Source organism: Triturus cristatus, chromosome 10, assembly GCF_964204655.1.
Source record: "Triturus cristatus chromosome 10, aTriCri1.1, whole genome shotgun sequence".
NCBI classification, from domain to species: Eukaryota; Metazoa; Chordata; class Amphibia; order Caudata; family Salamandridae; genus Triturus; species Triturus cristatus.
In genome coordinates this window covers 1194271467-1194297940 of record NC_140593.1, presented here as the reverse complement: position 1 = coordinate 1194297940, position 26474 = coordinate 1194271467, and the positions used below count along the sequence as shown (strand labels likewise).

The following is a 26474-nucleotide window of genomic DNA, read 5'->3' as shown; positions in this document are numbered from 1 at the left end:
TATATATATGTATGTATATTTATGTATTACCTACTGGTCGCCAGTAGGTAGTTATAGTTAGTACCTATTATCCATAGGAAAAGCATTTTTTGATTTGCCAATATCTGTATCACCGTTAGAAGAATCTTCACGAAATGTTTAAAACCTGTGGGGCTCAACGGTCAGCTCCTGGCTTGAAAGTTTCAGGGTGATTCGGCAAGCGAGGGCCGAGAAAAAACATATATATGTATGTATATATATATGTAAATATGTATACATATATACAGGGATTTCAGACTCCCATGTATCATAAAAATCAAATAAAAAATCAAATGGTAATACCTTGTCTGCATAAAGTGATATCAGCATACAATTGGATAGAAATTAAATCTTCATCTGTGAAGGACTGCCCCATTTTACAAGCCAAATTTTCTATTGCTTAAAGAAATAGTAAGGGGGTGCACTTGCCGAGAACCACTGAGAATTGGAAAGTACAATGAAAGTCTATTATTTACTCAGACTCTTCCCGTAGCGGCTGCATATAGTAGTTCCACCAGCCTATTGATATATTTGCTCAAGACCATACACTCCAATACTATTTTAAGGAATGGCCACTCTATTGAGTCAAAGGCCTGTTCAGCATCTAAAAAAGCTGAGACAGCCTCAGTCTGAGATTGAATGTGACACAGCATTGCAAAAAGCATGCACAGACTATGGGATGTGGCTCTTCCCAGTATGAGCCCTGATTGTTTGGAAGGACTTGTGTAGGGAAGTAGGATCTGCTTTCATGGTCACCTCCACTTTTTGCTGGTGTCATGTTTTTCTGCCTCGGATCCTGTTAACCAGGACCCCGGTCTCTGAGCTTCTTCCCTAAATTGGACGTGGTGAGTACTTAGGTACACTCTAGATTGGCTACTGGTGTACCCTGGTAAGTCCCTAGTATATGGTACTAAGGTACCCAGGGCACAGGTACACCAGGGGTCTCCCATGGGCTAAAGCATGTATTATGCCTCCCATGAGAGACCACTCAAATTATGACTACAGGCCTGCCATTGCAGCCTGTGTAAGCTGGTGCTAGCACCGCTTGTGACTGATATACGATTCATTATATCTGTTGTCACTGCACTTAAAACCTATAAGTCACCCCTAAGACAGGCCCTTCAATCCTGAAGGCAGGGTGCTCGGGGTGAGAAGGTGGCCTGATATATGCTGTCCACTAGTTCTAGTGGGCACCTTGGATCAGTCCAAACAACCCCTTATGGTGAATGGTTAAAGACAACCTTTATTGAAAGCTATCCTAGTGGTACCTATGGAGAGCAGCCTTCAGGCTAAGTCTTGAAGGAATGTAAAGCAGCTTGTTTTACCAGTCTATAATCTCTTGAATGATCAAATGAAAGGACAACCACACCAGGTATATATTTTAAATATATGTATTTAGGTTAACACACACCCCTCTAGTCTCTTTATGAGACTGGAGTTCAAAGTACTTAAGTTACAAGGTAGCAATCATCAGTAATGGCAAAATACACGTTTGGGCCCTAGGGGCGTACCAAACCATATACCAAAAATGTGGTATAAGAACCACGACTGAACTAGACACAAGGCCTAGAGCCTGTAGAATCGCTGAGACCCCAAGGAACCACCCAAGGTAGTGACACAGGGGACCCACGGGGACTGTATGCAGTGTGTAAACACAATCGCGGGTTCCCGTTATCTTCTATGGGCAATGTCGCATTTGGAAATTTAAAGATTAGGGACACTTCTAATCGAGTCAGGACCAAACCCTTTTGAACTTAAGAAGTTCTAGGGCTAGTACCCACGGGTGCACTGGAGTACTCGAGTTACCTCACCCAGGGAAGCCGGGTGCATAGGTGTCTTTTGGTGTCGGGTCGCGTCGTCGATTTCAATGGAAGCCTGCAAAGAACTGCTGCTGCCGTGAAGAGGAGAAGTGTCTGAAGAGTTTCAAGCCTGGATCTAGGATGGGAGGAACCTGAAAGCAGAGGGGACAGAGTCTGGGTCACTAGCCAGTGCCCGAAGGCAGGATGGACCAATGCCCACAGATGTCGGGTGCTTCAGGTGAGTTGATGGGTGTCTTGACTCTTCAGCCACGAGGTCCAGGAAGCGTCAACGAAGTCCACGAGCCGGATTCAAGCTGTCCCACAAAGTCTGTTGAGTGCTGCGGTGTCAGCAACCAGATCGGACCCAACAAGCCTTGGCAACGGAAAGTCACAGGAATTCAGAGAAAGGACTGCGGTGCAGACCAGCAAGGTCTGAGGGACTCACCCAGTGAGGGTAAGTAAGGGCACGTGTGGAGCAACCAGTAAAAGCCCAAGCAGAAGAGGAGTTGCCTTTGTGGGGATCTGCTAGCCAACGGGCTAATGATCGCGAAGGAGCCTCAAGCGGTTGCACTTGAAACTGGCCCACGGGTCACTCGTCGAGTGGAGACCAGCAATCTTCGGTGCAGAAAGTGCTCAAGGCTGGGGCTACTCAGAGCCCAAAGCACAACTTCGAGGAGGACCAGGAAGATGCTGTTGCTGCAAAAGATCACGGTGTCCAGGGGTCACGGTTCCACATTACCCACGGTAGCCACAGGCCTCAGCTTTGCTGTGGACTCAGGAAAGCCTTGGGGAAGTCTGGAAATCCACCTCTGGTGATGCAAAGACTTCGGCGTCCGGCGGGAGCTTCAGCGATGCAGACCGGTCAGTTGCTTCTTTGGTGCCTGCCAAGCAGGGGAGTCACTCCTTGACTCCAAGGGAGATTTCTTCCGTCTTCTAGTCGTGATAGAAAGTTGAAGGTCCAGGATATATGTTGCAGAGTTTCGTCCAGGGTAATCTAAAGTCCTAGGGACTGGATTCCTATACTTATAGTACGTTTAGGGGATGGACTAACTCCAAGGCCCCACCTATGGGTGGGCTTGGAAAGAGGGGTGGGTACACCCATTTCCTTTGTCCAGTTTAGCGCCAGAGCAGGGGGAGGTAGCCCCTGCAACCGGTTTGAACTGGACTATGCACAGGGACACCAAGTGTGTCCCCAGTGCAGGCCTTCAAAGCACCAGAGAGTGCTCTCGCCCAGCCCCAATACACATCTGCCTGTCTGGGGAGGTGGTTACACCTCCCTGCAACAGGAAACCTATTGTCCAGGCCTCCCCTGCTGGAGTTTCGGTCAGCAGCAGGAGTCCAGACCCGTGTCTGTGGCAGAGGCATCCATTTTGTGATGCCAGGGCTCAGGAAAGTCCTACTGGATTTAGCCAGTGTGAACATGTCTCTCCCTCTAGAAGGGTGGAATGCTACCCCCTCCGCCAGAATTCACGGGGGGTAGTATTCCAAAGCGTTTGACACCAAACACGACATGTTTTGATGCAGCTATTCCAAAGTTAGCATTTACCGCGAGGTTACAATGCACTTAAGAGTATATGGTATGGTTGTATCACAGAACAATATACACATAAATTAGCCGTGCACACCTATCTTTAACAACTGCTCCATGTTTTCCAAAATTGTTTCGAATTATTGACTGTAATGCGTGCTTCCTGGGTTGCGTGAACTACCCTGGTTTCACGCGTATGAACAACATCAAAATATGGAGCGGAATTCACTCCTCGCCAGGTGCACAGCTTGTATCAAAATTGACGCGCACTTTTCACGTTAACCTTTGAATGACGTTGTTGATGTTAATTAATCCATGTAATCCGAGATTATTGTAAATTCATAATTTTATTTCCTTAGATCTTCACTCGTGAGGCACTTATATCTTAAATCTGTTTCTCTTGCCGTGGGTATGCCAATCCAAGCCAAAAGGCCTTTTGGCTTGGATTGGCATACCCACGGCATGAGAAACAGATTTAAGATATAAGTGCCTCACGAGTGAAGATCTAAGGAAATAAAATTATGAATTTACAATAATCTCGGATTACATGGATTAATTAACATCAACAACGTCATTCAAAGGTTAACGTGAAAAGTGCGCGTCAATTTTGATACAAGCTGTGCACCTGGCGAGGAGTGAATTCCGCTCCATATTTTGATGTTGTATCACAGAACAGCCATAAGGAAGTATTTCCGAAGGCTGCAGAGGGGCTCAGCTCATGGGCACCCTCTCACACAAAACCAAGCACTCTGCCTTCAGGCTTGTCAAGGCCTGCCATAGGAGTGGCTTATAGGTTTATATGTGTCTGTATATATATGTGGATATAGGTAGCCTATACCACAGTAAGGGGTGGAAGCACACCCTTACCCAGGCTGCAGTAGCAGACCTGTGGTGCCATTTTGGAGTGCTTCCCAGGGGTGGCATAATACATGCTTCAGCTCCTGGTAGGCCTCTGAAGTACCTGTGCCCTAGGTACATAGTACACCATATACTAGAGGCTTATAAGGCACTCCAGAATCCAATTAGATATGTACCTAATGTACATGCAAACCTTTTTAGAGAGGAAGCAGCTAGGCTGTGGTCCTGATTGGCAGGGCCACAGCCAGACTAAGGTTGAAAAACAGTGAAACACCAGCAAAAAGTGGGAGTACCAATGTGAAGCAGATCCTACTCTCCTACACTCGGTTCTAAGTGTGATGGTGCGAAACTGGACAAAGGACATGGGAGTATCCTCCCCACTGTCCAGGACCTCCTCTGGAAAGGACCCCTGAATTGTTCCAACCCTTTCCTTAGGGTACTTAATGACTTACCTGTAGGTGGGTCTCTAGATTCGTTGTGGGACAAGATTCAGATCACATACTACTTCAACCATCTGGACACTCTGGACCCCGCTGGACTATGCGTTGGCAATGAAGACTGGAACTGGGAAGAATTCTGCTGCCCCTGGTCTTGTCGTCCTGCAAGTCTGCTGCAACGTCTCTGTGCCTGTGCTCCATACAGGTTTTTCACTGGCCTGTGGACATCATAGGCACCCGAAGGAATCTTCCTTGGAGTGAAGGGGTCACTCCCTTGCATCTGCAGGCACCGCAACACAGCTGAGCGGTCTGCTGATCCTGGCCCCCCCGGGACTCCGAAAGGCTCAGTAACACAGGTGGTAATTCGGCCAGTTTCCCTCATTGGAACTGCTGGAACATAACCCCTGTGCACTGTGCTGACTTGCTGTTGCCAAGGCTTGTTGACTTTCTTCTCCAGAGATCTTCAGGGTCCAAGAAGCTCCAGACTCGAGCATCTCCTGCAGCCAAGATCTTTGCCTGCATCGCATCCTTTGCCCCGTGGGCCCTCGAGGTACGCTTGCGACTCCTGTGCTTTCGCCCTGTGGGTCTTCTCAAGGGTCTTCTTTGACTCCAGTGGGCTCCCCTGCTTTTGCAGGGCCTGCTCTGACTTACCTGCTCGTGGTGAGTCACTTGGACCTTGCTGGTCCCAACACTGCACCTTTTTCTTCAACTATGTTCGTTGCTGTTGCCAAGGTTTGTTGGTGCCACTGCCGGACCCTGACCCCATGGCTCTTGACATCCGACGTGGGGCAGCTCATGCACAGCTCCTGGTCCTCCTCTGCATCACCTGGTCCGTACAGCTGCAACTTCAAGGGCACAGGCAGTACCCTCATGCATCTCCGGCATCAGTGGGCATTCGTCTTCCATGCCTCCTGGTCACTCCTGAATGGCATAGAATCTGTCCCCTCTGCTTGCAGGTTCCGCTCATCTTAAATCCACCACTGGGTTCCACCGGACACTTTCACCATCTTTGCCAGTGGCATCTTCCTGAAATCCTCCATTGTGGTCTATGGCGGTTTCCGACGTTGCTTCGCACCTATGCACCCAGCTTCCTTGGTGTAGGTATCCTGGTTTCTGGGGTATCCATGGGTGGGATGACTCTACAACCTTCCATCTGTCACTGGGATTCCTCAGGGTCCACTGGGAAGGGTCCTTCATCTTTAAAATTGCAAACAAGACTTAACTATTGACTAACATTCAGCACGCGGTCGTGTTCCCACTCTGCACACGACCTCCGTGGGGTTCCTAGATACTCACCTTGGGTGGTTCCTTAGGTCCCCCACTCTTCTACATCTTCTGGGTCCATCTTAGACCTAAGTCGTGGTTCGCATTCCACTATTTTAGTATATGGTTTGGTCTCTCCCTGGGGACCACTGTGTATTCTGTGCTATTTACGTATTCTTTTGACAAAGTATTGTGTGTATTGGGCATATCTCCGGTAAGAAGGTAATACATTATGTTACTGAGTGTTAAATAATAAATACGTATTTTATAACTACACTGTGTGGTTCTTTATCACTTAACCTACACCACAAGATTAAGTACTCGTAAAACAAGCTGCTTTACACTCCTTCTGGACTAAGCTTGAAGGCTCCTCTCCACAGCACCACTTAGAGAGCTTTCTAAGGTTGTCTACGACCACTAACATCACCATAAGTGTTGTCTTGATTAGTGTTGGGTGCTACACTTACATAAGTGGACACAATATACCAAGCCAGCCTTTCACTACAAGCTTATCAGGATAGGAGATCAGCATGATGGCGATGATTTTAGTAAGAATTGTATTGTATATATTAAGCAATGACAAGGGATGGTATGATTAGCATTTTGTATCACCCTTGCCTGGCTTAAGCAAAACAATTACTATTGCTTCTCTGGAAGAGCAGGTAGGTAGCCTGACTTGAGTGCTTCGCAAAGTATATTTAAAAGATGACGCTTTATAGAACTCTGTGGTGAGCCCATCGGATCCGGGGTCCTCCCTCCAAGAAAGCTTTCAATTGCATTCATAATTTTATTGACGCTGATAGGGACAACCAACAGTTCTCTGAGTCTATCACCGACCCAGGCCAGGGCATTGCCTTAATCACATACTCAGGCATTGAAGTAATTCTTAGAGCAAACAACACAGCATAATAAACAAATGCTTTTTTATATCTTCCCGAGTTGTGAGTCTCGCTCCATCACATTGCAGGCGTGTGCGAAATTTGTGTGATTATCTTTCACATAATTACATGACATTTCGGCAAAATTATGCAAAATTATTAGAAATTACGCAAAATGCTAATCCGTCATTTCGGTGCTATATTGTAGCGTGAAATGTGTCCTCATGTAAATGTTTGGTGCGAGGGCACATTTAAACAAAACATGGTGAACAACAGATGCTCGTGTTCTGTTGTTTGCATGCATCCGTAAATGGTGCTATTTGCAGTAAATTTTTACTGCAAATGACGCATAATTATGTGAAGTGGCATAATAGCATGATTTCAGGAATTTGGGAGAAGACACAAAGGGGCATATCAACAACAACCGGCAATAATTATCGCTAAGTGCACCTAGCACTAGGATAATTATCGCCGGCTAGTGTGGATTTTTATAGCTGAGATAGCGTGCTATTAGCAACGCTTATCTCAAAAGCGATAAAAATCCTAGCGCTAACTGCCTAATGTGAGATTATCGCTGGAAACCCAGCGATAATCTCACGAAATGTGGCGTTAGATTGTTGATAGGGCCTCACAAACTTAGCCATGATACCCACCTTCCATAGGATATCATGGCTAAGTCAGTCCTGAAGCAGGCGTAAGGAAAGTAGCTAGGTTATTGCTACTTTTCTTGCCGCTATGCTTCATTGCGTGGGGCTTGATGATAGGAGAAATGTCGCTTAGCGACATTTCTCCTGCCATGTTAGGTCAGGAACGCCCACTTTGCATCTCATTAGAGATGCAAAGCTGGGCGTTAAGATCTCGTGCGCTAAAGCAAGGTTTCACGCATTAGCGTGACCTTGCTAATTAAGCGATAAAATTATTGCCGCTTTTCGGCTGAAAACGGCCGCAAAAGCGGCGATAATTTTCTATCGCCTCATTGCTGATATGCCCCAAAATTCTCCAAATTCCCAGAATTACTCCACCGTAATTTACGTTTCGCCCAGGTCTAGTATGTAGGGCTGTAACTGCTTCAGGGCAATAGTGTGTTGCTCTAAGTAATAGTGCTAGGGTCCTGTCAGGTCTCTAACATTACCACAGTAGCATGCAAGCACATACATACCCAGGAACTGCACCTTCCTCTCTGCCCAGTCCTTAAATCTCCCAGCAGTTTATTGACTTTGCCTAGGTGTCAGAATGAGAATTATCTACAGGTGGCTTTTCTAGCATGGCAAGTTCTGCATCTTGTTTCTGAAACTGTTGTTCTATGTTTTTCGAGGCCCCAGAATTCTTAGCAATTGCTGTCCTTCATATATACATCTTAAAGCGGGGGATGATGATCAGTCTGACAATAAACTATAAAATGACAGGGCCCAAATTGTTATCAAGGAACTAAGAGGCTGATTTAGATCTCAGCAGACGGGTTACTCCGTCACAACGGTGACGGATAACCGTCTGCCGAACTATAAATCCCATAGTATATAATGGGATTTATAGTTCGGTGGACGGGACATCCATCACCGTTGTGACAAAGTAACCCGTGCGCCGAGATCTAAAACAATCCCTCATTAATCAGGGTATGAAGTAGGGGTGCGCAGAATTTCCTTATTTCCTTTTGCATAATTATGCAAAATTTCATATAAATTATGTGAAATTATATGCAAATAAGTGAAATGCGAATCCGCCAAATTGTGCTATATTTTAGTGTGAAATGTTTACTCCATCAATTTTTATGCAAGAACATATTTTAAAAAAAATAGTGCAAAAAATAAAAACACAATGAACAAAAGCCATTACAATTCTGATGTTTCTGTGTGTTTGCGGTTAATGGTGTGTTCCCTGTGAATTTGTCAAAAAACAAATGAGGAGAAAGAGAAGGAAAAATAGAGAGCTTGTTCGTCTCCCCTGGGTATAGACATCTAAACAAAGAGAACGAGCATAAAGCTATGCTCTACAAAATCCGGGGTTCGAGTTAGATTATTGCATTACAAAAATTCTTTGCATTTTTGCATTTAAGCCTCCTTGACAGGAAAACCATTTGTTTTTTTAGAAGAACTCTCACCCACCAACCTAGCTGGTGGTATATTTCATCATCGGGGTGCCACCCAGAAGGCCGAATGCCTCCCAGGTGTGCTTCGACACCTGATTGCAGCAGAGCTGGGTTTTTTGTTGTTTTTTGTGCAAAGTGGATGCTGTGACAGTGATATATTAAAACTACCTACAGGATACAGAGTCCTTTAATATATGGTTCCTGTGGTAGGGTTAAAAATTACAAATTTTGGTGGACGTGAGTGAAACACTGGCATCGCACGTCTCGACAATTAATGTGCAAAAACGTGTTTTTGTGAGGTGGTCTACATGTTTCAGCCATATGTAATAATTAAAATGGCTTTCTTCAGGACCCGCGGCTCAGAGTGAACTATGCACACATGCTAAGGTGCGCATATGAATATCACTTACTGTAATTTACCGTCATAGTTTCTGTACCTGTGAAGAAAAAGGTAAAGGAGACCCAACGCAATTCAAAATCAATAGAAGGTCCATGTTGATGTGGACCTAACATTTATACATGTATCATTAATTAGTGCAAAATTGGCTAATCGTCCAAGCATGAAGTGGTGTGCATAGTTCAACGTGAGCTCAGGGTTCACTCTGAGCCACGGGTCCTGAAGAAAGCCATTTTAATTAATACATATGGCTGAAACATGTAGACCACCTCACAAAAAAAACTCACTTGTGCACATTAATTGTCGAGACGTGTGAGACCAGTGTTTCATTCACGTCCACCAAAAATTGTGATTTTTAACCCTACCCTAGAAACCATATATTAAAGGACTCGGTATCCTATAAGTAGTTTTAATCTATCACAGCTTCCACTTTGCACAAAAACAACAAAAAATCCATCTCTGCTGTAGTCCTGGATTGAAGCACACCTGGGAGGCACTCGGCCTTCCGGGTGGTAACCCGATGATGATGCATGCCACCAACTAGGTTGATGGGTGAGGGTTCTTCTAATAAACCAAATGGTTTTCCTGTCAAGGAGACTTAATTGCAAAAAAAGCAAATACTTTTTGTAATGCAATAATCTAACTTGAACCCTGAATTTGGATTTTGTAGAGCATAGATTTACACTGTAAATTTGTACCACAAATGCCTCGTAATTCTGCAAAGTCTAGTAATGGCATAATTTCGCAAAACAAACGTAACTCAAATTTACTAAAATTTAGTGAGTTATACCAGCGGAATTCAAATTTCTCCTGGGACTAGCCTGTAGTCCATGTCAATGACTTGGTCATACGAGGAAAGGGATTATCCAGTCTACATAATACGGAAATGCCACAGGGATCTGTGAATCCCACAATACTATATTTTTCTTCTTCTGGTAGTACTTCCAGGTCTACATTTTTCCACATGTTATTGAATGTACATAACCTCTGACATTTGTGTAAATAACATTTGACTTCTTGCTTTATTTGCTTGGAAGGTTTTGCCATGAATTAATTTGAGTTTATTGTTCATTCATTACACCCATGCGTCTGCATCCTGCTGTTTTTAAACCTTCTGCTTGAGCCTTGAAACCCTCACAGGTGAGTAGTGTGCTCTATTAATCCCCTGATTGAGTCTTGTTAATCTTTATCCAGATGCTTTGTACCCTCAATTTTTAAATACAGTATATTTAAAATGTACAGAGTTTACACACTGCTAGCTGCTACCCCTGGCAATCCCATTCGCTAGTCAGAATCCTCTTACCCTGTCCCTTGACCCAAATACTGCTCTCTGGAAGATGGACTTCAAATCGTGCCTCAAGAATGCTTTGCTGAGAAGGAAAGATGCACAACAGAGAAAAAGACAAATAGAGGCAAAATAGGGTAGACTTTATACATATTTTATTATTTTCTTAAATAGAACTCCTCTCAGGAGGCTTACTTTGCATTGATCTCAGTAATAAAACAGCTGGAAAATAGGAAACCACATTCTAGCTAAAACATGCAGCAGTTGGGCACATGCATTTGCTTGTATTCCAACGCCCCATAATGCCCTTCTCAAAGAAGACCAAGAGGTCCTGAGTTACCAGGAAGAAAGACGAAAGGAAAGAGGCAGTGATGAACAACCCACATATTGTAATGAGCCATGGGGCTCCAGGCTTAGCCCGTGGCAGTGTTAAACTCCCTTCCCTAAGTAACAGGGACAATCATAATACACAACGTAAAAATTGGAACCAGCTTTGTGCTCTCCAATCCAGTTGGATTATGGGAAAAATGGGAAAGGTTTATCAATTTGATGTTACAAAGAAATTCTTCAAATTGTGTTCTCTTGGGGACATCTGTGAAAATAAATGGGCTAAAAGCTCATTTTAGCCTACTACCACTACTTGAAAAGAATGTGAAAGTTTTTCTAAAATATTTGGCATTCTCTTGGGCATATTGAAAATAAATATATTTGTCAAGAAGTTGATATCTCTTATTAAAGGCTCGATGAGCAGTGCAGTCATGTTGAGGTTCTCCGTGTCCAATGGGTAGGTGGCAAACTAAAGTTCTTAGTACGCGGGAACTCTGTCTTCTGTACCTTTGGCAAGGTGCAACGTTTACGGGCACATTAGTGGCGACGTGAAACTCCCATCACAAATAAATTTGTGGTTTGCAACCCCGATGTGATGTTTGTTTGAGAATCTATTTGTGACAATTTATGAATCACCTCCAAGTTGTCAGTAGAGAATTGATTAGTGAAAATCCACAAATCACGTTGTTTTGTGTTGCAGCCATGGTTTTGTGGTAAATAGGCGTTCCTTTGGTGACAGTTCATTAATCACCTCCATGCAGCATGCTTGGTTTTACAGTCTTGGTGAGTAGGTAGTTAAGAGTGGTGAGTAAAGAATTAACCAGTGACACTGCACAGACCACTTCCATGCAACCTATTTGGTTTTGCAGCCTTTATGTATTTCTTCACTGGGGAATGGATGGGTGATGACATTGATTTCTTGTGGGGCTAATCTGCTTAACACAAAAATAGTTTCATCTACTAGTCTTACTTCTTTCCTATGCTAAGCTTTTTAGATACCACAATTAGTTTACTGCAATATGCTCCTAATCAAGTAAATGCTGTCTCCGTCTTTTCTGAGTAGCACGTCTGCCTGAGCCACGCCACAGTATTGTCAATGGTCTGTCACCCTGGATCATGCAATTGAACTAGCATTTGACTATCTATGTGCTATAGGGTTCTGCTTCAAATGTTACCTTGCAACTGAGCTCCCTATCTCCCAATGTTACCAATTTTTAATAACTTACACCTCTGTGAATTGTCTGAAAAGGCTTCCATTTGGGCTCAAAACACAATCAACCTCTCTTCTCTGGGCCCCCTTCATCACAAAATGAATCTCTTAAAAAGTAAGATGCATTACGTTGAATGCTCACTGTCCAGTCTTAGCTCTGTTGTGTCTTCTCTCGATAAATTGTTATCTTCCGATATCCCTAGAGCCAGCCTTGATCCTCATCCTCACACACTGCATCACTACCTCTCCATTGATGATATTCATGGCCTCCTGATATAACCTTCACTCTCCACTATATCACCTACTGCTGAAGAGAAGGAAGGTGGTGCACAGTATTTAGTGGTCTACAGATTCAGATTGGATTCTCGGCCACGGTTGTCACCAAAACATCTCTGCAGTGCACCGTCTTCTCCGCAACCGTAGATCAACTGTGAAACACAGGCTCCAAGTTGCTGACACTATTGTTAGTCAAACCTTGATTTACATGTACTACATGGGACCTGGTTGAATGACATTTCTCACAAGGTCATAGACCTCCTACTCACTCCTGGTTACTCTATTATCTATTGTGATCATGAAGGTAGGACTAGAAGACGGCTGTGGTTCTTAACAGGGATGCTGTTCAAAGTAAAAAGGTATCCACTGACTCATTCTGCTCCTTTCACGGCTTGATACTAGAAATCCACTGGCAGCAGAGTACCCCCATCAGACACAGGAACTCATCCCTGGTTGGCCACCAGGGTGTGATAAATATTGTGTCTGCTAGAAACGAGCACGGATGTGTTTAGTAGATCGATATGATAATTATTGCCTATCACAATTGTTTTGGACAATACCATTCAGGTTTCGGTGCTTATTGCAGAAAAATCTGCATGTTACGGCAATTACTGGGAATCCCCCCCGCCCATAAATATGGGCAGGTTCGACCTGCTGATATTTATCATATAACTCATAACTCCATTATGTGGAGTAAAAGGAGTTACCCCAAGTATCGCAGTGCATTAATATTGTCTATGGCCCTCTCAGTTACCTTCATCAAGGAACGCATGGACCACCTTATCAGCCAAACAATGCAATGTGAGGCAAACATCTCTCTAGAAGAAGCCAATCTACACTGGCGTGATCCAAGTGACGTGGCAGTGTTTTTCTTTATTGCTCTCCGGAAATGATCTTGAACAGCACACCCTTAAACCCACCTAAATTCACAGTTTTACATTTGACTTGATTATCTCGAAGGGGGGTGATCACTGTAACAGAACTATTGTCTGTGGACTGGTCTAATCCACATATCATCCCTTTCCCTCTGGTCTTCTTGTAAGTTTTAACCTGTGACCAACCTTAAAAGGAATTAGCATGGTTTAGTGACATCAAAAATCTTGCCCTTATTTGTTTATCTACACTAGTGCTGAACAAGCTCTCCCCTATCAATCCCGATGAGGACCGAGCACCCCATAAGAGCAAAAGAAAGGCTTGAACCTTCTGCCCCCCGGTTGTATTAAGGATCTGCACAAGGAAAGAAAATCATTAAGAAAATTGGAAAAGAAGTGAAGGCAAAGGCCTTCCCATTCCAACCAGAAATACCTTAGGTCTTTGAGAAAACTATACGAAAGAAAAATTTTAAATGCTACGGCTTTTCCCCTCAAGTCAATATGACCCAAAAGCACCCTAAAACCGCCACCGGACATAAAGTGGGGAATACTCCCCCTTCTGTTAGATTTGAAGCCCCTACTGCCAAAATCAGAAGAATGTAATCTTTTCTTTGAATAAAAAGTGAAACCCATCAAGCAATTGGCACTTGGCCTCCTGGTCTCACAGATGATGAGGAATCTTCCCTGTCAATGCATGGTGATCAGGCACCACTTTGACTTAGTCTCAGATGATGAATTAGTAAGAACTATCAATGATACTGAACTTGCAACCACTGCACAGATCCAGTGATAAGGAACATCACCAAAGACTTGGCACACCAGATCCCGCCTCAGTAGGACACGCTTGAGAACCCTTCTCTTGGGCAAGGAGTGTTCCTTGACCGCCATTAGATTGGCCAAGTTACCCTACGTCTAAATCAACCTTCTGCAGGTGTGCGGAATCTTATTGAAATCTGTCCTGTATCAGGTCCTCTTTTCCCATCGAAAGTTATTGGGAGCTGTATTGCAGTGCAGTCCACACCAGACATGCTTCAGAATGATCTCTTCGAGGAGTTCCAGTTGAATTTCAGACAAGGGTGTAGCTAGGAAACTGGTTTGCTCTGTGTATGTGATGGTGAAGTCCACATCCATGAGTCTGTCAACTCCAGTTTCAATGTTCTTCCATATTATCTGCTGCATTTGATGTAGTAAATGGCTTTACGCTAGTGCTACTTAAGGAATGCATGGGTATTGCTGGAGCTGTCCTTAACTGTTTCACCTCTTATCTGCCAAATAGGACACAGCAAATCCAAATGTACTTCTTTTATCCAGATCTGATTCCTTTAACTCAGGGGGCCCATACTCGCTACAACATATATATTTATTGAAATAGTTAGAGTCATATTTAAGAAAGCTGGGATCCTCGGTCATCAGATAGGGGATGATACACTAATGTATACCAAGATTTCCTCTCCCAAACAAGTGCCACATCTTGCACAAACATAAAAATCTGTCAAACACTGGGTGAATGCCCATAGTTTAAATCTCAGTCATACAAAAACTGAATTTCTCCTTATCACATCATCTCAGTCGGCTCTACCAGTTCAATCCTGGGGTGATACACTTGTTCATCACATTACACCGGGTGCTCTTTACTCTTCAATAGCTTCCTATAGAAGCTAAAGCTGTATACAAAATAACAGGCATCCCTACAGCCTCTACCCCGGAATACCTGGCATCAAAGTTGAAAATCTCTGGCGGGTCAGATCCTAATGTGGTACTGATACACGGATTCTAGAACCCCTGGCATTTAAAAATGAACACACCATGGCACAATCCTTTTAGGGCACTGCTTTCAGCATTTGGAACTCTCTTCACGGACGCTTATGAAACACTACCACCCTGTCTGCATTCAAGACTGAATTGAAAATTATTCTCTTTCAATGATTCTTTAGAATAGGTTTAAGTCTATCTGCTCCCTTCTAACTCTACCTTCTACATTCACTCCTTCTTTAATGCCCTTTGACCTTCACTCTAGGGTTCTCCTATGACTGATGTTTCCTCCCTTTCTCTAATGACTCTAATTACTCATTTCCCAGACTTTTGCCATTTGGTTTCCTTACTCCATCCTGAGGTACTCTGCTGCTCATGTATTATCAAGTTCACATGACTTTCACCACGCCACAATCTTAGATCAGGTGTACAATCCCTTGCCTATACATTTTATTTAGAACTACAGGGCTATCGGACTAATGTGAAGCGCCGTGTAATGTCTATCTTTCACCTTTTTTCAATAAATATTCTCAACTCACTGCTTCTGCGTCTAGTTTTCATTGTCTTCATTGTGGTTTTCTCAATTTTCTCATCTAACTTATTGTTCTTGTTTTTTTACCCTTGTGGCCAGCTCATTTTTCTCATGTATCCTATTGATGACACTCATATAATGTATTACTTGTTATGTAAAGCACCTTAACGTCTTTGGGTAATTACTGTGCGATATAAAGGTAAATAAGTAAATACATTCTGCTTTTTGTGGTTCACGAAGGACCATTAACCCTGATATCATAGGCTGAGTTACTATTGAATCCATGGAAAGAGTCCTCTATTGAGCATGACTAAGTGGCAATGTTCATGTCATGGATAGTGACATCCCAGTGACAAATCACTGAGTGTAGTAGAACAGTGGTCCTTAACCTGTGGTCCGGGGATCCTTAAAGGGTCTTCAAGGCTTATTTACGGGCACCACAACTGTTTTACAAAATTGAATACTGTTAAAGTCAATCAATTAAAATGAATAAAGTATATAGAAATAAATCAGACAAGTTAAAAATCTGAATGCTTTTTGGACTTGATTGCGAATTAAACAAAATATTTAAATATTTGAGTATTTGTTAGTGTATTTTTAAAAAATCGCGTAGGTTGGGGGTCCCCGGCCTCTAATAGTGACTCAGTGTGGGCTCCCGTATTGTGGTAATGATTCAGTGGGGGGTCCACAAACGTCAAAAGGTAAACAACCGCTGCATAGACTATGGCACATCACAGCTTTTTTCAGGACATTCAGCCCTTAGTGGATTCATTATGGAAATTAGTTGGTTGACGTCTTTTAAAAATTAGTTGGTTAACGCTTGTGGATTAACGCCCATTATTGGATTGCAGTCCAATGTAGGGGGTCAATGGAGAAAATTAAGGGGTAAAATCTTTGATTCCTTCATGAGGTATTAATGGGAAGCATTTCAACAAACCCAAAATGCCAGTTTTGGCATCTTTTGGGGAACGGCACACTGTTAGGGTTAAAGATACAGAAGGATGGGTAAACATGTAGACTCGCGTTCCACAAACTACAGATGGATACATGCATGACGCTGCTCCTTTCCTTAGGATGTACTTAGAACGTATGGCTTACTTGGGTGAAGTCTGAAAAGATTGTGACAAAAACTTGCCTTTGACACCATTGTGCAATTCCGCAGGGCTTTCTTTGTCAATTTTTTTCAATTAGTAAATGTAAATGTGATCTGGAGTTCAAAGAAGAGATCTGCAGAAATGGCTATACAACTCTGTGTTCTATGCTCATGGAAACCTCATGGCTCGAGCACTGATGAAAAGTAACAAGGAAGAAGTAATATACATCATTATTCAGCGACAAAGGCAGGCCAATGCCCTGCTTCTGAGCAACCCTGCTGTCAATTATGAGTCAGAAAAGCACATTAAGGAAGTCCCCCTGACCATATCTCTGGAAGCTCCTGAAACAGAACAGAACAGTTCCTTTGAACTTGCAATTGAGTAATTTGACACTCACTCAAAATATGAATCTGTCCAATTTTGTTGACCATTAACTTCACTACCGATTCTCTCCATCCGGCGGCCTGCTACTCCATTGAACCGTTGATTTCGGAAGGATGGATGAGTGTAGCTTCATGACTCATTGAAGTTGGCATTCAGCAGCCTGACAATGTTGACCATGGAGCCCTTGTCTCTTTTGCTCGAGACCTATGTAGAGGAGATTGATAGGAAGATCTGAGCGTGCGTCCAGTTTCACTTTGGCTTTGACACAGGGCAGAAGGCATCATCTGGGTTTCATTCAAAGGCATGGTTCAGGGACTATTAGGCTATATATATGCATGACAATGATTAAATGCCAGAGAGCTATACAATAAGACTTTGTAAAAATGTATGAAACTTGATCTTAATAAGCTGTGTAAAGGTTTCTGAAGTTTGCTGTCCTGCTCTATCAAAATTCTAAAAAGGTTTTCTAAGGACCAGATCAAGAAGTGAGGCCAACATGATTGTAACAGTTTCCCCCTGATGATATATAGTTCATGAGCAAACTTAAGAAGAAAGTACTAGGATTAGGGTCAGGCATTAAAAAGGCATATGCTTTATCAGAGAGAAGGTATGATTGTTTAGTGATAGCAAGAACATGCTGGACGCGTGGACGTACATGTTGGAGCAGTGAACGTTGTGATGGAGGAGAACAAGACAAATTATTGTTCTAGGAGGCTGTTTACTGCAGGCGAGCAAGGGGGGAACAGGTATACAAAAAATGAATTGGCACACAGTGGTGAGAAAAATGGTGAGAAAAATGGAAATCAGTCAGGGAAAGAGTTACAAAGTCCTGCTTCTTATAAAATTCAGTTGATCGCTTCACCGAAGCCTGGGTTTCTTCCCGGGGATATCCCGTTGTAGCACATAATTCACAATAGTTTGACTGCAAGCAATTCCCATTTTTTGAGGAGAGAACTACAATCATATGGGATTTTATCAGAACATTCCCCATGGCCAAAGAATTTCCTCTCATTAGGGCAATGTTTGATTGCCCAAATAACTTGATTTCATGTAGACAATTAATTGGCAAACAAACTACAATCCATAATGCTGAAGAAAACAATGGTTCTGTCAGGGAGATCAACTGATTTGCAACGGGTACTTAATCCATAAAAAGAAAATATGCTTTAGCCATATAGCGAAGTAACACACCATGAAAAAGCAACCAATTTGTATCAAAGAACGAGTTTCTTTACTTTATATTTGTATATATGCAAATCAATGGAAAACAAGCTGTCTATGACAAGACACACAAACGGCGAATGAACCCATGGCTGTGTGGTACAGTTAGTGACTGATAGTGAAATGTGACAAAGTGCTGTACGTAGGTGACATAAATAACATATATATTACACACAAACAATATTTCACATGAAAGTCCACCACCCCTTGCATAAATCCCAACGGAAGAACTGGTTTTCTTTTCAGCTAAGGGAATTGCGTGGACTAATTAAGACAACAACGTCGACGTTTCGACCCTTGAAAGTAGTGCAGATTATTAGGCATCAAAAGCGGGTCTTCATCAGGACAGGGGGAAGGTGACAGCCAAGCAACTTTGGGTCCTATACTGTGCACGTCCGACTTTGTAGCAGTTTTCAGGGACGTGTCAGCCGACACCTTAAACTCACTGCGCAGAATCAAACAGACACGGACGTACAAGGACGCCTCCTACCAAATCTATTGATCATTTATTTCCACCGGCTGGTGAAGATAGAAGTTCTATGGCTTTCACAGACCACAATCTATGGATGTGAGTTTAAGGTGTCGGCTGACACCTCCCTGAAAACTGCTACAAAGTCGGACGTGCTCAGTATAGGACCCAAAGTTGATTCGCTGTCACCTTCCCCCTTTCCTGATGAAGACCAGCTTTTGATGCCTAATAATCTGCACTACTTTCAAGGGTCGAAACGTCGGCGTTGTTGTCCTAATTAGTCCATGCAATTCCCTTATCTGAAAAGAAAACCAGTTCTTCCGTTGGGATTTATGCAAGGAGTAGTGGACTTTCTTGTGAAATATTGTTTGTGTGTAATATATATGTTATTTATGTCACCTATATACAGCACTTTGTCACATATCACTATCAGTCACTAACTGTACCACACAGCCTCGGGCTCATTCACCGTATATGTGTCTTGTCATAGACAGCTTGTTTTCCATTGATTTGCATATATACAAATATAAAGTAAAGAAACTCGTTCTTTGATACAAATTGGTTGCTTTTTCTTGGTGTGTTACTTCGCTATATGACTAAAGCATATTTTCTTTTTATGGATTAAGTACCCGTTGCAAATCAGTTGATCTCCCCGACAGAACTATTGTTTTCTTTAGTATACTCACCCAGGTTCTGAGGGTTACTGGGTTACCCCATTATACTTAATGTACAATCCATAATTGGGCAGAACTATTGTGGCTCTCCATCTAGCCTCCATTCACGCAACACATTATGTGACTTATCTACTTGGATCCATGACAGGTATTCTCAAGTAGTGATCTAACCTTTGATAATCATAATCTTTTGGCCAAATAACTTTAATCAAGAAAGGTTATCTTTTATTTCAGCACCTACTTTCAATCTGTGATGGACTTGTCCGATTATTCATCTAACTTTAAGTTGTGAAAGAAATGTTTGCCAACTAGTTCAATCTGTGTCAGGTATCTGCTTGCCATCTAACTACAATCTCTGAAGGGCATAATCAGCTGGATGAAGTCTTTTAGTCTAGGATGGACATGTCCGGCTGACCAATTGAATTTGCCAACAACCGAAACATTTATTCTGTTAGAGAAATGTTTACATGGCCAATTAACTTGAATTTATGATATGTTTGGCCACTTAGCTTCATTCAGAGATGGACACACTTATTCAACCATCTAGGTTCAATCTAATTTGAACATGTGTGGCCAATTTCCAAGTTACAAATCAGTTAGCTTAGCCTGCACAGGGCTTGGTTATCTCCAGGCTGCTGCTCTATGAATCAATGTATCCCTGTTTGCGATATTGATGTCTCAAGAATGTTGTGTCTGCATGAATCAACTTTGGTCAAATTGCAATACGGATAGCTCCAAGGCTGAAAGGGGGTTTTCCTCCAACTTTGGCGCCAGGTGTTATCAAAAAGGCATTTTGGTGCTATACAATTACCAAAACCAACCAAGTAGTTTGCATTGATTGAAACCCAAAGTGAGACATAGGTATATCCAGGCTGCTGCAAACTTAGATAGTCTATCCCAGGCTGATATATTATATTTTGAGATTGGTGACCCCATAAGATAGCTTCAACCAGTCTAAGAAAGAGAGACTGATGGCCCTCTATCAAACAGTTTGAACCAAAGCCTTCTACTCCTCAGTGAGTAGATTATGTCTGACTGAGGAAGGAATAACTGCTGACTGATGCCCCATTAGATTCGCTTTAGCCTAGTTTTAGATGTAGATGGTTCCAGGCTATAATCTCTACAAATCAGTTTAGCTGTGACTGCAGGTGAGTCTAATGTCTTTTAGAGATCTTTCTGCAGGGTTTTACATACCCCTAGCGAGGTACACGGCTTTACAATGTCCTCCATCCAGGGAGGGAAACGGCTGCAAACCCATAGCCCACATTGGCTAGTGTTTGCTATCATCATCTGTTGTGCCATGTGGCCTGCTTAACCCTTGGTGTGATTGCCCGTTCTCTGCTCCGGTGGCTTCCTTGGCAGGCATGCTTAGCGGTTGTTGCGGGGAGGGAGGTCCGGTCTCGATCGTCACTTCATGTGCCACACTCATGGAGGACCGTGGTGTGACCGGTAGGCGTCCGCTGCCTTGGTCCGGTGCACGCAGACGTTGCATGAATGTTGTCACCCGGATTGCTTTCTGAAAATTAGAAGCAGAATCATGTGATCAACATAGTCTTTGGTGCCACTTTCACAACCTTTCCTACTCTAAGTGCTTAAACACACTGGAATAAAAGCATGTTTCCTCATACTTTATGTGCTTTTAGTTCTTCCACTACTTCTGTTTTTTTTAACTGACATTTTTTCTTCTCAACACCTAAATGACACCATGTAAAGAAGGCCTTCCTAAATGCGTTGAATATTTTAGGATCACAGGCAGTTTTCCAGGTATTGATCAGCCAATTGTGACCTCACATTCTCTCAGTAACTTCATAAACTCCTGCCAGTAAGAACTAGACAGGTTGCAATCTGACCTACTTTCTCCTTTTAAAGTGGACAGGACAACTAATGTCTACTAATCTTCAGACCTATCTTCAGCCCTACCAAAGGCTGAAACATTCTGCCTACAAATGAGTTCAAGCTCAGTTGCTCCCATCAGAGGGGGGCTGAAATAAGGCACAGGCCTTGTAAAACTCCGTTAAGTTACAGGTTCTCTATTACGTACCCTCCACTTGGCTTTGGCAAAGTTTTTCTCAATCTGGGCACACACGCCTTCCTTCAGATTCTTCTCTGATGCTGCATTGCCAGAAATCCTGGAAAAATGAAACATAAGAAACCCTCGGATTAGGATCAATACCAGTTAAAGACCGGTAGCCATGGAAGCTCCAGCCAGGGGCTGAGCCAGGCTGGTGAATGCTCACCCGAATGATAGTCAATTCTCTGATAGAGCAATCAGGGTTTATGAGCAGTGTCCACACACACACTGCCACAAGTGGAGACATCACACAAGCTACATTCATGAAGAAGCAATGAGAACTTTCAGTGTGGAGCATTGTCCAAAATACATGACAAACACTAACAGGGAGACTCGGGAGTGTGCGTTTGTGACCATAAGTAAAAAAAGCAAAACAGAGCATGCCTGTTATACCTTGCCCTCCGCATTTCGCGGGGAGCACCTTGATTGTGGTTGTTCGACACAAGTATATGTCATTTGCACATTAACATAGGGTTCTGGACATGTATCCACATGACTACTTTTTTCCCCTCCCAAACCTAGCCACACCAGCCTTTCACAGCCCAGCTATGTCTATGCATTTGTTGTTTCCTCTAGAGCATGGATTTTAAACAAGGCCATCCTCATGTACTGTACTGAAGAATCTGATGTAGAGGACTAGAGCCTCCCACTGGCTTCCATACAAGATCTTTGGCATGTAGGTGGACAGTCCTGCTACTGATGCACAAATGAGTATAGATGGAGTAGGGGCACATCCAGGTCCCAAGAAAAAAGGTGAAAAAAAGAAGAGTGCAGGGTAGGAATACTCTTACCCCCTAGGCCTTGTGTTTTTTAATTTTACCACAAATTTGCAAAGGATCTGTGGCAAAATGAAAGAAAAAAACTAGAGCGTGCTCCCACGCTTGTTTTGTATATTTGCCCCCTGAGTGGGCTGGGTCTTGGAGGGAAGATTACTAATTATAGGGGAAGGTGGTGCACATGGCCCACCTGCCCAGGCCGATTTTGGCTCTGGGGACCCCATCCCCTGGGGCCTGGCCATTAACAAATAGGGGGAGGGGGCTGAGAACCCCCCAATCCCAGGCCGATTTCAGCCCTGGTGACAATCACACCCCAGGGCCCAGCCATACACAAATAGGGGTAGGGGCTGGCCACATGGACCCCCTCCAAGAGCCATAAATGGCCCTGACGACACCATCCCCCAGGGCCAGGTTCCTGCTACTTCCTGGGGTGCCCACCCCCAGGACATTGTAGTTTCCCTGCCTGCAGTTGTGTGAGCAGGGAAAACTCTGTTTGCCTTCGCTTGGCAGGAGCAGTTTATGCTCCCACCAAGAGAGATCAAACAGTAAGCTTGCTCCCAACAGGCGGGAGCATGAGAAATGCTCCCACCCGCTGGGAGTGGAGTTTTCATCTGTTTTCCTGCCTGCTGTAAACTGAGCCGGGAAATAGATGAGAAATTGCTGCCACCCACAAGAAGCAGCATTTTTAGCTGCTCCCTGTGGGCAGGAGCAATGCCGGCTTCCACTAGAGGCGGGGAAACGTCTGGTGCTGCAGCAGGTGCATTAGGGCTCCCCTGCAGCCTCCAACAAAAAGGCCGAGGGTGCCCAGTGGGGGGCTCCAGGGCACCCACCATTTAGTGCAGAGGACCCCAAGGATGGGTTCCTTGGGGCCAATATTGGCCCAGGGAGGCTGGCTACATACCCCCTCCCCCTTTAGATACAGGCCAGGCCCCTGGGAATGGATTCCCGGGGCCTATATTGGCCCGGGAAAGGAGGCTGCATGCCCCCTCTCCCTTAAGAATAAGGATGGGCCTGGGAGATAGGGTCCCCAGGGCCAAAATTGGCTGTGGGAGGGGGCAGCAGGTCCCCCCTTTCTCTTTTAAATATGAAATGGATGACCTGGGTGGCCACCAAGGCACCCCAAATTTACTGGGCTGGCCTCAGAGGATGGTGTCCCCGGGGCCAATTTTGTCCTGGGGGGGCTGCATGCCCCTATTATTTTAACACCAGGCCCTAGAGATGAGGTCCCCGGGCCAAAATCAACCTGAGAAGGGGGGGCTATGTGCCCCTGCCCTCTGCCCCACAATTTAATTGATGGGCCCTGGCAGAGGGGGTCCCCAGGGTCAATTATGGCCCAAGGAAGGGGACCACTAACCCCCTCCCCCTAAAAAAGGTGGCAGCCCACAAGGATGGGGTCTGCAGGGGGGCTGCATGCTCCCCACCTGGGTTGACTGCCATTGGGGGGTTGGTCACAGGGCCTAGCTGCAGGCCAGATCCTGCGGCCAAACCTTCGCCATGCAGGGCCCAAGGCCGTGCATGCAGTGACCTTGACTGCATGCAGGGGTTGGCTGCGACCAGGCCCTGCAGCCAACCTCGCTGCACACAGCATGCGGTTGGCTGCATACGGGGGTTAGAGGTCAGGCCCTGTGGCCAACCCCCAGCCGTGCATGGTCAAAGGCCACGCGTGGCAGAGGTTGTATTAAAGTATGGTAATTAAATATTACTTTATGTTAAAAAAAAACATAAAAATTCACTGCCAAAACCAAAGGTTACAGGGACATTATAATAAAAAACCATAGAAAGTCACTAAAAAAATCAAAGGTTACAAGGACGTTGTTGTTAGGTTCATATTTTACACGCACAAAACCATAGAAATTCTGCAGTTATAGTTCGAGTTATCTCAAATAACTATATACCTGTGCCCTAAGGTAACTTTAAATCACGCCCTTGCCATGCGCTGCTTAATCCCCATATATTACATCACTCATGACATTTTCTATGACATCATTGATAATATCACTGCAACATTTACTGTAAAAATAATGATGAGAAAACTCTGCATGGCAGGGGTGCACAAGTTATAGTTACCTTAGGGCACTAGTTATAGTTATTTGCGATAACTCTATAACTATAACTGTTGAATGTCTATGTTTTTGTGCGTGTAAAATGTTAACCTATCTATAATTTCTGTAACCTTTGGTTTTTTAGTGCAGATATATATATATATATATATATATTCAATGAAAAAACCATAGGTTTCAGGCACGTTATAGTTAGGAATTAGCATTTAAAAAACCTTAGAAATTCACTGAAAAAAACGTAGGTTTCAGGGGCGTTATAGTTCGCTGGACATTGCACTCATACAAAACCCGTGAAATTCCCCCGTTATAGTTAGATCAGCTAACTATAACTCGCGCGCCCGCAATGCACTGCTGGTGACGTCACATATTACATCACTCATCACATGGTCAGTGACATCACTCATGACATCACTGATGACATCTCAAATAACATCACTGATGACATCACTGATGACATCATCCAGTGAATGTGTGTCTTTCTGAAAATTAAATATTTTTTATATATGTATATCTCAATGTCGATGGAAGAATAAATGGGTATATAAGTGTCTAAATGGATGATTGTTTTTGTGTAAAATTGATTGTATAACGGACTGATTAAGTGTATCTTAGTGAATACATGGGTTACTGAGTAATTTTTAAATATGTAAATATCTGTATCAGTCTCTCACTTTGTGTATAAGTGACTGCATGGGTTGGTGAGTAGCTACGTGAGTGTCTATATGGGTTATTACTTGGTTTTTCGAGTATCAGTATGAGTGTCTGTATGGTTCAGTGGTGGGTATTACTTAGTGCATAGATGCATGAATGAGTGTGTCACTGTTTGTATGTGTTGAAGACAGTATGTGTGCAGGGCTGTATGGGTGGATGAGTGTGTGTATGGGTGTGTTAGTGAGTGAATGACTGTCTCAATAGTGTCTTTATAAGTAACTACCCATGTTTTAAACTAGTATATGTGAGTATTGCTGTATATAAGTGAGTATATGTGAGAGTGAGAGATTGGAAGAGTTCCTTTATGAATAAGTATGTGTTTCTTTAAGTGATTTTTTAAAATAGTAAGTATGTGTAACTTTCTGTAGAAGTAAGTGTGCTGGTGTGTGTATAACTGTATATGCAAGTAAATGGATGTTTGATTCTTTATTAGCATGAGTGACTGTGTGTGTGAGTAACTCTATGGATGAGTGGCGGTGTGTAACAGGATGTACAGGTGTATGAGTACATATGATGAGTGCGTACATGTATGAGTGACTATATAGGACTGTTGGTGTATGAGTGGATGTGTATGTAGATCTTAGAATTGCTGAATAGGTTGTTGTAACTGGTATTTGTATGACCATTGTTTAGAAAATGTTAGTTTCTATTTTTGAGTGTGTGTATCAAAGCAGGTTATATTAGGGTGAGAGGAGGTCTGCCACTCTATCACAAGGATGATGTCAACAGTTATGTCATCAGTGATGTAATTTGAGATGTCATCAGTGATGTCATGAGTGATGTAATATGTGACATCATCAGCAGTGCATTGCGGGCGCGCAAGTTATAGTTAGCTGAACTAACTATAATAGGGGAAATTCATGGGTTTTGTACGAGTGCAATGTCCACCTAACTATAATGCCCCTGAAACCTATGGTTTTTTCAGTGAATTTCTAAGGTTTTTTAAATGCTAATTCCTAACTATAACGTGAACGAAACCTATGGTTTTTTCAGTGTATTTCAAAGGTTTTTTAAATGATAATTTCTAAATATGCCTACAGAGATAGGACATGTAAAGAAAGAAGAGAAAACGCACAGTATGAAAAAAAGAAATGCAGAAAGAAGCAACAGAAGTCCTCAAAGTTGAAGAAAAGTACAGGAAGAAGGAAAACGTGCAGAAAGAACAAACAGAAGAGCAGAAAGAAGCCTTGTTGCAAAATCATCCTGTACCCTCAACTTTTTTCAGACGGGTACTGGTGGTAACGGAGTCTGACTAACCAGTCCTAGAACCAGTGCTATGTTAAAAGACACTTAGAGTACAGTGAAAACCTCCTACATACACTAGGGAACACTATGCGTTGAGGTCCCCCTGTGATTAGCATGACCTCCTCTGTAAGCCCCTAGTATATAATAGGGCAGGGGGATTAAAACTACCTCTTAAAACGTGCCACAGGGCGTGTTTGCACACTGGTGAAGTGAGGGGGGGACTGAGCTGACGTGTGCAAACACGCCCTGTA

The 26474-nt window shown here is 43.4% G+C and overlaps 1 protein-coding gene across 2 annotated transcripts in view; it reads right to left on the bottom strand.

Moving 5' to 3' along the window:
- Nucleotides 1-19324: 19324 nt before the first annotated feature.
- Nucleotides 19325-26474, bottom strand: part of LOC146797021 (caM kinase-like vesicle-associated protein) — a 521696-nt gene continuing 514546 nt past the window's right edge. For both annotated transcript variants that reach the window (XM_085630295.1, XM_085630296.1), the window contains 2 exons: nt 21402-21489; nt 19325-20876 (listed from right to left, as the gene is read on the bottom strand). In XM_085630295.1, the coding sequence (XP_085486421.1) occupies nt 20631-20876; nt 21402-21489 (334 nt within the window). In that variant the 3' untranslated portion in view covers nt 19325-20630. The remainder of the gene's footprint in view (nt 20877-21401; nt 21490-26474) is intronic.